General features: G+C 53.4%; 1 protein-coding gene across 2 annotated transcripts; it reads right to left on the minus strand.

Moving 5' to 3' along the window:
• Positions 1–256: 256 nt before the first annotated feature.
• On the minus strand, positions 257–9,981 carry CENPM (centromere protein M). Of its 2 annotated transcripts, XM_010374328.2 has the most exons (6): positions 9,829–9,981; positions 9,226–9,305; positions 8,731–8,823; positions 7,386–7,465; positions 5,796–5,887; positions 257–717 (listed from the first exon to the last, which is right to left on the minus strand). In XM_010374328.2, the coding sequence occupies exons 1-6, from the start codon at positions 9,883–9,885 to the stop codon at positions 577–579; spliced, it is 543 nt and encodes a 180-aa protein (XP_010372630.1). In that variant the 5' UTR covers positions 9,886–9,981; the 3' UTR covers positions 257–576. The 2 variants fall into 2 exon arrangements, with proteins under 2 accessions (XP_010372630.1, XP_030771537.1); XM_030915677.1 differs by lacking the exons at positions 5,796–5,887; positions 7,386–7,465; positions 8,731–8,823; positions 9,226–9,305; positions 9,829–9,981 and adding an exon at positions 2,647–2,984 and having other exon boundaries at positions 258–717.
• Positions 9,982–10,320: the final 339 nt, after the last annotated feature.

Here is a 10,320-nt window from a genome sequence, read left to right on the forward strand (position 1 = left end):
CCTGCCTCAGCCTCCTGAGTAGCTGGGACTACAGGCACCCACCACCATGTCCGGCTAATTTTTGCATTTTTGTAGAGATGGGGTTTCACCATGTTGGCCAGGCTGGTCTCAAATTCCTGACCTCAAGTGATCCACCCACCTTGGCCTCCCAAAGTGTTGGTATTACAGGCGTGAGCCTCTGCACCCGGCCCACCCTGCCCTACTCTTTAATTGTTCTGAGTCAGTTTCCTTACCTATAAAGTGGTGAATAAGACCAGTGATTTTTAAACTTTTTTTAGCCACAGACCTTTTGTTCAAAGGAAATCTTAAATGGAGATGTAACACGCCAGCTGCTTAAAGACACAAGGCTCTGCAAGAGTGAGTGTGGGAGTGGGAGGGGGCTGGAGTCCCACCAGCTGGGTCCCCTCGCTGATTCTGCCCAGCTCTCCCTGCTGGAGCACAGGTGCTGCAGGGAACCTTCCCAACCACTGGAGGTGAGCCTGGGCCTGTCAAGCCCTGACTGGACATCCTCAACAGAGAATGTTTATGGAGTCAGCACGAAGCCATGGGGAGGGGCAGCCCAGGGGCCAGTCGCCCTCATAGGTCCTCCAGGGAGGGGCCCTCAGAGCTTCTCAGCAGGGACAGCAGGTTCAGAGCTGAGACACCAGGCACGTGGCCAGCACAGATCTGCAGCACACGCACCAGGCGCTGCGCCATGGTGGCCCGAAAGCCTTCCACCTGGGGGGAGAGCAGAGAACAGCAGTGAGACAGAATGCAGTGGCTGGCCCTGCTCCCTTACTCAGAGCAGCTGCAGGGCCTGCCAGAGCAGGGCTGGGTGGGGGCGGGACTCAGGGGTAGCTCAGGTCACCACTGCCCATCACAGCCATGCCCTCATTCATGCCACACCTCAGAGTAACTTCCAACTGCCTCAGCTTGCCCAAACCTTCAGACAACCTCCAGAGACATCCAGAGCCTGACCTCCTGCTCAAGAGGAAATGAAGGCTTAGCAAGGCTGGCTAGGTAGAGCAAAACTGTCTAGGATCACCCAGCTAGTAACTCCAGAGCTGAGCTCTGAACCAGGGCTGCCTCCAATCAATGCCCGGGCAGCTCGGGCCCCAGAGGCTCAAGACCAGGGAGCAGAAGATACTCACAGGGATGGGACGAAGGGAGGGAGAACGGGTGGCCCTCACCACAGATAAGGTGCCATCAAAAACGAATGGGCCCGGGGGAGCTGTGAGGCCAGAGAGGAACAAGACTGCTCCATGCCCGGGCACAGATGCTCTAGACATGTCCGCTGGAAGAACACGATGCTGGCCAGTGTCTTCCTCTGGCCGACATGTGGCCTCAGAAGCATCTCACCTTCTGTTTCCTCTCTAGCTGGGGGCAGGTTGGGGTGTCACCACCCACCCAAAGTAGAGACCAGGGCACCCTCAACTTCCCTGCTCTTACTCCCACCGCTTGCTACCATGACCTCCTTGGTATGACACCCAGCGGCAGCTTCTCAGTCCTCACCGCACTGGCGCTATTGACAGAGTCCACCACAGCTGTTTACTCCCTCCTTGAAACGCTTTTTCTGCCTGGTCCCAGGCCCCCACACTCACCCAGGGTTCCGCTCCCAGGGAGATGCAGGGCGGCTCCCTCGCCTTTGCCCAGCATCTATATGCTGGGGCTCCAGAGCTCGGTCCTTGGATCTCTTCTCCCACACTCAGTCCCCAGTGATCTCATCCAGCTCTGTGGCTTTAAAACCACCTACTTGCTAATAACACCCAAATTACACCTCCAGGTCTTCCCTCTGAATGTCACACATGTATGCAGCTGTTTACTTGATTTCTCCACCTAGGTGGCTAATAGACCCCTTAATCTTTGCATGCCAAAAGTAGAGCCCCTGAAGCCCCCAAAACCTGCTCCTCCTGCAGGCTTCCTTATCTCAGCCAAAGACAACTCCATCCTTCCAGTCAGCTGGCAAAACCTTCAGAGTCAGGGAGGGCACTTCTTTCTCTCATGCCTCACATTCTGGCCACAGAACAGTTGGCTGGCTCCATCCTGGAAGGAGCCAGTGTCATAGACCATCCCACCATCCTTTTTCCTGGCCAGCACTGAGTCCACACTTAACTCCCCTAGAAAGAGCCTCCAGGCTGGGCGCGGTGGCTCACGCCTGTAATCCCAGCACTTTGGGAGGCTGAGGCGGGCGGATCACGAGGTCAGGAGTTTGAGACCAGCCTGGCCAACATGGTGAAATCCCATCTCTACTAAAAATACAAAAATTAGCCGGGCATGGTGGCAGGCGCCTGTAATCCCAGCTACTCGAGAGGCTGAGACAGAAGAATCACTTGAACCCCAGAAGCGGAGGTTGCAGTGAGCCAAGATCGCACCATTGTACTCCATCCTGGGTGACAGAGCGAAAGTCTGTCTCAAAAAAAAAAAAAAAAAAAAAAAAAAAGCCTCCAGACCTGTCTATTTCTACCCTAGTTTCCCTTCAGCCCATTCTCCTCCCAGCAGCCAAAGGGGTCCATTTAAAACCCAAGTCAGGCCACGTCCCTCCCTGGCTCCGAGCCCTCCAGCAGCTCCCCACCAGGCTCCACTGATCCAGCCCCACCATTCCTGATTTCTACACCCCAACCCGTCCTTTGCTGTTGTGCTGCAGTCACCCAGGCCTCCCTGCCAGACCTTGAGCACACCAGGCAAGTCCCACACTCGACCCATGCACTTGCTGTTCTTCCTGCCACGAGGTATCTCCATGGCCTGCCCGCCTACTTCCTTCAGGTCTTTATTTATTTAAAAGTCCTGTTTGCAGGGGAGTTCCCTGGTCACCCTGCCTAACTCTTGCCTGTTTACCACCACCTGACACGCCACGCCTCCACTTTCCAGCACATCATTTACCCTGTTTGCGTTTCCTTGACTAGAACAAAGCTGGGGCTTTTTTTGTTTTGTTTTGAGACAGAGTCTCGCTTTGTCACCCAGTGCAGTGGCACCATCTTGGCTCACTGCAACCTCTGCCTCCCAGGTTCAAGTGATTCTTGTGCCTCAGTCCCCTGAGTAGCTGGGATTACAGGTGCGTGCCACCATGCCCAGCTAATTTTTGTATTTTTAGTAAATACTAGGTTTCACCATGTTGGCCAGGCTGGTCTGAAACTCCTGACCTCAGGTGATCCTCCCACGTCGGCCTCCCTGGGATTAGAGGCGTGAGCTACAGCGCCCAGCAGGAAGCTGGGGTTTTTGACTGTTTTGTTCCGTGCTGTGTCCCTGGAGCCTAGAACAGTGCTTGGCACCACAGAAACTCAGGAAGTGTTAATAAATCCTCTCACTCTAAGTTTGGTGGCCTTTGTTCCCAAAATCTATCTCCAGGCTGCTGAGGCTCAGGGTCCACAACCTGCCTCCTGAAGCAGCCTCGACCCAGCCTCCTGCCTCTGGCCAGGCTTCCTCCAATCCACGTCACTCCAGAGACGTGACCTAAATGCCCAGGTCTGACCACAGTCATGACTTTGCCCATGACATCCAGGAAGAAATGACCTAATTCTACCGCCAGGCTCCCAAAGCTCAGCAAATCCTTCTGCTGTTGCGTGTGTTACATGTCTGCTTATTTCATGAGATTCTGAGAGGAGAGGGCCAATATCTGAGTCATTTGTGTTCCCAGGGCCCAGCACAGAGCCCTACCAGCAGACCTAGGCAATTATCTCACTGGGCCAATCACACACCTTCCTGTATTGCCTCATCAATGAAACGGGGCCGGTAATTCCTGCCACGCAAAGGCCTCAAGATACATGGTGGGGTTCAAACTCAATTATTCAAAAGAGTGTTCTGAAGAGGACAACACCAGCATGAAGAGGGAGGCCTGTTCAAACCCTGGGTGCTCCATCTGAGGGATGCAGGCCTATGTTCTGAGCAGGCATTTCTGCAGCTCCTGCTGCAGCTAGAACCAGGCTGGGGCCTCCTGCTTCCTGCCCAGGCCATGAAAGAACCCAGGCCCTGGTCTGGCCCGCCACCTCATGGCCACAGACAGAATTGCACCACTCGTCACAAGGTGAGCAGGCACCACTGTCCCCCACTAGCACCTGAACTATGGAGCAAAGATCGTGATTCCCCTTTAGAGATGAGAAAACTAATGCTCTGTGGCAGGCAAAGTGACCTAATCAAGGTCACATGGTCAGGAGGCTAGGAAAGGAGAACAGCTGGCTCTACCCCTCACTCATGAGCTGTGTGACCCTGAGCAAGTCGCCTCATCTCTCTGGGAGGAAAGCCTGGCAGGGGAAGGCACTTCAGGTGTGCCCAGGCCTCAGGGTCCCATCTATGAGATCAGAGTGCTGGTCTGGTCAGGCGCTCGAAAAGTAGTCATCAAATAGGAAAACAAATGCATGAAAGAGTCAAATGTGTATGGTGATCGATGCATCGACCGAGGGGCAGGCCTAACGGCTGCTGCCACATGAGGCAGTGATGAGACCTGCCCAATCCTAATGTGATATGAAAACATCCCCATTTCTACTGGCGACAGCCACAGACTGCTATCCTCTGAATTCTGCCCTTAGACCAGAGGAGTGCCGAAACCAGGATAAGAGACCCCGGTCGAGACTGTGGCGACGGATTGGTGGTGACAGATCGTGTGCTCACTCGGTTCTCCCTGCATTTCATCACTTTGCTTTTGGTAACAGGCACAAGACCCAGAACAAAGCAGAAACACAACTCTTCAAAATGTATCTCAAAACCAATGAATAGGTTTCCAAAGGAATGGAGCAGGCCTGGCGCGTGGGTGTGGCAGTGTGGGCCCTGGGGCCCCTCAGTAGACCCCTCGGGGGGAGCACATCAACTCCTGCTGAGGCCTCTGTAGCAAAAAGTCATCAGGATTTATCCTGCATAAAAAGGGGCTAAAGGCCAGGCACGGTGGCTCATGCCTGTAATCCCAGCACTTTGGGAGGCTAAAGTGGGAGGGTCGCTTGAGGCCAAGAGTTCAAGACCAGTGTGGGGAACACAGCAAGACCTCATCTCTACATTAAAAAGTAAATAAATAAATAAATAAATAAATACTTAGCTAGGTGCGGTGGTGCACGCTTGTAGTCCTACTTACTCAGTAGGCTGAGGTGGGAGGTTCACTTGAGCCCAGGAGCTCGAGTCTGCAGTGAGCCATGATCACACCACTGCACTCCAGCCTGGGCAACAGAGCAAGATCTTATCTAAAACAACAACAACAACAACAAAAAGGCTACTTTCCTACCCCTCATGATTAGTTTCACCTTGTGGGAGACACCAACAGAATCCAGTCGGGGCAGAACACCCTACATATCCATCCAACCATCTACCCGCCCATCCAACAAACACCCCTACCGCCTGCTGGGTACCCTGGCTTGGGATGGGACCAGACAAGGTCTGAAATACAGAGAGTTAAGGGCAAATCAGGCATTCTGACTCCCAGGGGACACAAGGATGCACCAGTTAATGAGACGGACATACGCCTGGCCTCAATCATTTACACCCCAGCAGGAGAGTAGACTCACAAATACATACACATAAGACTTAGTTATAACTAAGCATGCAGAAACTCAGCAAAAGGAAAAGCAGGGCAGCACGTGCTAGAGCCTGGCATATAACATGCACTCCCGCTTCACACCTGTGTACTCCAAGGCTCAGGGTGACCTGCCCAGGTCACAGCCAGTAAGCAGAAACGCCAGGACTCAAACCAGGATCCTGTGTCTCCCTCCACTTCAGAAGCTGCCTCGCTCGGATACTGAGTCCTTTGATAACCATTCCCGACGTGCCCACTGTGTGCTGACCACCCTTTCCCTGCACCCGAGTGTAGTGTTGGTCTCTGTGATCAGCATGCTCACCTCCAGGTCACAGTAGAGCAGGGGGCTTTGGTAGGTGTGGGCCAGCTTCACCACGGTGTGCCGGTGAATGCTGCAGTGGCTCTCCCGCCCAGCTGGAAAGAAGTCATGAGTGTTATAGCTGCAATCTCTACCTTGCTGGCTGGAATTCAGGAAGTGCTGGGCAGAGTCACTCACTTCCCCACTCTTTGGCTCAGTTTCTTTCTAGTTGTGAGGGTGACAGTCCTATTCTACTTTCTTTTCTAGGTAGTCAAGAATATCAAATTAGACAATGAAGATAATAATAGCTCCTACCCCACTGAGTCACTCTAGAATCAGTGAGTTGACATCTAGAAATTGCTTGGCCTGCATTTGCTCACCAATGCTTCTTGAGAATTATCTGTGCCGTGCCAGGCACTCTGCTCAAGGAGCTAACAGTTCAGCCGGAAGGACAGACAGGTCAGACACCTCACGCATGCCGCAGTGACACCGGGGCTGAGTTTTGAGGTATTCGTAGGGGTTAGCAAGATAAAGAAGAGGAAACGTATTTGAGAGAAGCCTAGAGTAAACAAAAAGAGACGGGCCAGCCGGGTGCGGTGGCTCACGCCTGTAATCCCACCACTTTGGGAGGCCGAGGCGGGCGGATACCTGAGGTCAGGAGTTCAAGACTAGCCTGGCCAACACGGAGAAACTCCATCTCTACTAAAATACAAAAATTAGCTGGGCATGATGGCAGGTGCCTGTAATCCCAGCTACTCGGGAGGCTAAGATGGGAGAATCGCTTGAACCCTGGAGACGGTGGTTGCACTGAGCTGAGATCATGCCACAGCACTCCAGCCTGGGCGGCTGAGCAAGACTCCAACTCAAAAAAAAAAAAGGACGGGCCCTGCAACAGGACTTACCTAGGTGTGAACCTCGGCTCTACCACTTTTTATCTAGGTGCCCTGGGCAACTTAACCTCATGACCCTAAAACGGAGGTAATAATACCTACCTCAAACATTAATATGAAAACAAAGCAATTACAGTGTCTGCCTCACAGTGAGAGCTCAAAAGAGGTTAGCCATTATTATTTTCACTGTTAATATTACAAAGTCTCAGGAATAGCAGCTGACCCAGAGAAGGAGAGTAACCGGAGATGAGACCAGCCCAGAAGGCAGACGCCAAATTGCAAAGTGCTTTGTGTCTTTAGAGTTTGGATTTTACTGAAAGCCACAGGCAACCACTAGGCAACTCCAAGCAACAGCAGAGTTATCTGCTCACATTCACTCTTAGAAAGGCTGACAACAGGTCAGATTCCAAAGTATGTGTATATGTGTTCTTTCGGTTTTTAAATTTAACTTTGAAGTTCAGGGGTACATGTGCAGATTTGTTATGTAGGTAAACTTGTGTCATCGGGTTTGTTGTACAGATTGTCACCCAGGTATTAAGCCTAGTACTCATTAGTTATTTTTCCTGATCTTCTCCTTTCTCCTGCCCTCCATCCTCCGATAGGCCCCAGTGTGTGTAAAATACATGTTCTTTCCATCACCCAGGGTGCCTCAGCAAGAAGTCTACCCCTGTCCCAGCTTTCCCTTGGCTGGGGGTGGGCAGTAACAGGCGAAGGATGTACTTACCACCTGTGGCGAGGAAACACACCTTCCCCAAGAAGAAGCTGGCATCCACATGGCGCAGGGACTCCTCGGTGTTCTGGAGGCTGGGGTGGCCAGGCCAGGGTGAGAAAACACACCAGAGAACAAAACTTTACAACAGAGAAAGCAGAAGCCCTTGCTTCTCTGATCCTAGAGGCCAGAGAATGACAAGAGGGTGACATTCTCTGGAGAAATACTTTGTCCTTTTTTTTTGAGATGGAGTTTCACTGTCACCAAGGCTGGAATGCAGTAGTGCGATCTTGGCTCACTGCAAGCTCCGCCTCCTGGGTTCAAGTGATTCCCCTGCCTCAGCCTCCTGAGTAGCTGGGATTACAGGTGCATGCCACCATGCTCGGCTAATTTTTGTATTTTTAGTAGAGACAGGGTTTGCCATGTTGGCCAGGCTAGTCTCAAACTCCTGACCTCAAGTGATCCACCGGTCTTGGCCTCCCAAAGTGGCATGAGCCACCACGCCCCATTATGTCCTTTAATGTGTTTTTAAAAATAATTCCAATTTTTATTTTAGATTCAGGGGGTACATGTACAGGTTTATTACGTGGGTATACCATGGGATACTGAGGCTTGGGGTACAACTGATCCCATCACCCAGGTACTGAGCATAGGACCTAATAGTTTTTCAATCGTTGCCCCCTTCCTCTTTCCCTGCTCTAGTAGTCCCCAGTGTCTATTGTTGCCATCTTTGTGTCCATGAGGACCCCATGTTTAGCCCCCACTTACAAGTGAGAACATGTAGTACTTGATTTTCTGCTCCTGTGTTAATTCACTTAGCATAATGGCCTCCAGCTGCATCCAGGTTGCCGCAAAGGTTACGCTTTCATTCTTTATTATAGGTGGACTTTAATTTTTTTTTTTTTTTTTTTTTTTTTTGAGACAGAGTCTCACTCTGTTGCCCAGGCTGGAGTGCAGTGGCCCGATCTCGGCTCACTGCAACCTCCACCTCCTGGGTTCAAGCAATTCTGCCTCAGCCTCCGGAGTAGCTGAGACTACAGGCGCAAGCCACCACGCCCGGCTAATGTTTTGCATTTTAGTAGAGACGGGGTTTCACCGTGTTGCCCTGGCTGGTCTCAGGCAATCTGCCCACCTCGGCCTCCCAAAGTGCTGGGATTACAGGTGTGAGCCACTGTGCCTGGCCGTTGTGTCTTTTAAACATTGTGCACTGGCCACTGCCTCCTCTTTCCTCACCCTATAGGATTGACCTCAGACAGCCTCTCCCATCCTCACCACTTCCATCACAAGTTAGGTCACTGTCCCAGCACACTTCTGAGCCAGGCCTGCCTAAGCCCTGCCTGCCCCTTCCTCTGGCTCTCACCTGTATTTGCTGTGAAGATTAACCACAAACACGATCAGGTCAATTCGGGGCCGATTCACACTGGAGGGCAAAGGGAGGGACTTTGCCAAGTGGCTGAAAAACAGGAAATTGCAGGACTCAACCGTACCGCCTTCACAGCGACCGTTTAAATGCTGCCCTTCATGGGGAAAGAGGCCGTCAAGGGTTCCCCACCTTATCCTAGCCACCCGAGGCTCTTGCGGCCACAACTCCTTGGGCCAGCACAGAGGCAGGGCAGGGCTGGTCCTATTCAGATTACTCCTGTCTGATTCCCTCTGCCAGAAAGGGCCTCTGTTTAGTCACCACCTCGGCAAGGGGAGATTGGGATATAAGACGGCATGGGACTAGCCAGCTACGCTGCATGCTGGGAGAAGGACCACCCTCAGAGGAGGGGGCGCTGGGCTTCGGGGTTTAGCAGCTAGGACTGAATCCCTCTGGAGAGACACGTGGGCCCAGGCCACAGCCGCGGCTACTTACACCTTCAGCTCGGAGGCGCAGTCCTCCTTTAGCATCGAGTCCGCCAGCTGCTGCAGAAGAGCATCCTCCGTGCCTACCAGCTGCGCAGGGAGAGAGAGCGGACCTTCGAGACCTAGGCACAGCACCCCCTGGGGAGGGCCTGGCCCTCCGACCCACTCCCGGGGAGATCGGGCCGGCGCCAGCAGGCGGCTCGGAGGACATTTCCCGAGAAGTGGAGCCCGCGAGGCGGCAAGGGCTGGGGTCCTGAGGTTTGGACCCGCTGCAGGCCTGTAGGCACCGCACTCTCTACTACCCGATCCTCGTTTCGACCGCCGGCCTCTCCAGGAAGCCAGACCCCCAGACGCGGAAAAACCAAATCCAGGCGCGGGAACCTGCTAATCAGAAGATGGGAAAGGGCCCGCCGAGCACCTATTGGTGGGTGCGTCTCTCAACCTTAGAGAGCGGCTACTCCGATTGGTTCAGAACGTGGCTCTCCGCCTTTTCCCCGTCCCGCTACGGTAGCGCTCGCTGGCTCGGCGCCTTAGGGAGCTCAGTTGACCTAGTGGCTGAAGCGCCGCCCAGGAGGTAAAGGTCGGCGGGGGAAGCGAGGCCGCCGGCACCTACCAAGATGGTGGCCGTGTTCAGGCCGGGCAGCTTGTCCAGCGGCCTCAACACCGACATCACAGCCTTAAGGCCGACCGCCGCTCCTGCGGTGCGCGCCGATCTTTCAAACCGCACTGAGTCCCGCCTCTAGAGCGCGGCCTGGTGGCACGTGCCTCCTTATAGGCGGGGCTTCGCGGGACGGGACTGGGCCTCTTAAAGGAACCGAACCTTAATCTCCTTTTCTGAGGGGCGTTCCAGCACCACCCATGGAACACGTGGTAGACAGGCCTTTTGTTCCATGCTCCACAGTAAGCAGATTTTTAGTGATTGCTTTATGCACTTTCGTTCATTCATGCTCATACACAGTACTTTTTTTTTTTTGAGATGCAGTCTCGCTCTGTGGCCCAGGCAGGAGTGCAATGTGCGCGATCTCGGTTCACTGCAACCTCTGCCTCCCGGGTTTAAGCGATTCTCCTGCCTCAGCCTCCAGAGGAGCTGGGATTACAGGCGTGC

The sequence above is a fragment of the Rhinopithecus roxellana genome, chromosome 13, assembly GCF_007565055.1.
Source record: "Rhinopithecus roxellana isolate Shanxi Qingling chromosome 13, ASM756505v1, whole genome shotgun sequence".
Classification (NCBI taxonomy): domain Eukaryota; kingdom Metazoa; phylum Chordata; class Mammalia; order Primates; family Cercopithecidae; genus Rhinopithecus; species Rhinopithecus roxellana.

Bases quoted from the DNA above. Each gene is read 5' to 3' on its own strand.
- CENPM (XM_010374328.2), bottom strand. From the start codon at position 9,885: ATGTCGGTGTTGAGGCCGCTGGACAAGCTGCCCGGCCTGAACACGGCC. The intron at 8,824-9,225 runs GTAAGTAGCCGC...CCTGTTTTTCAG, and splicing joins TGCGCCTCCGAGCTGAAGGT to CCACTTGGCAAAGTCCCTCC. The intron at 7,466-8,730 runs GTGAGAGCCAGA...TGGCCACCCCAG, and splicing joins AATCTTCACAGCAAATACAG to CCTCCAGAACACCGAGGAGT.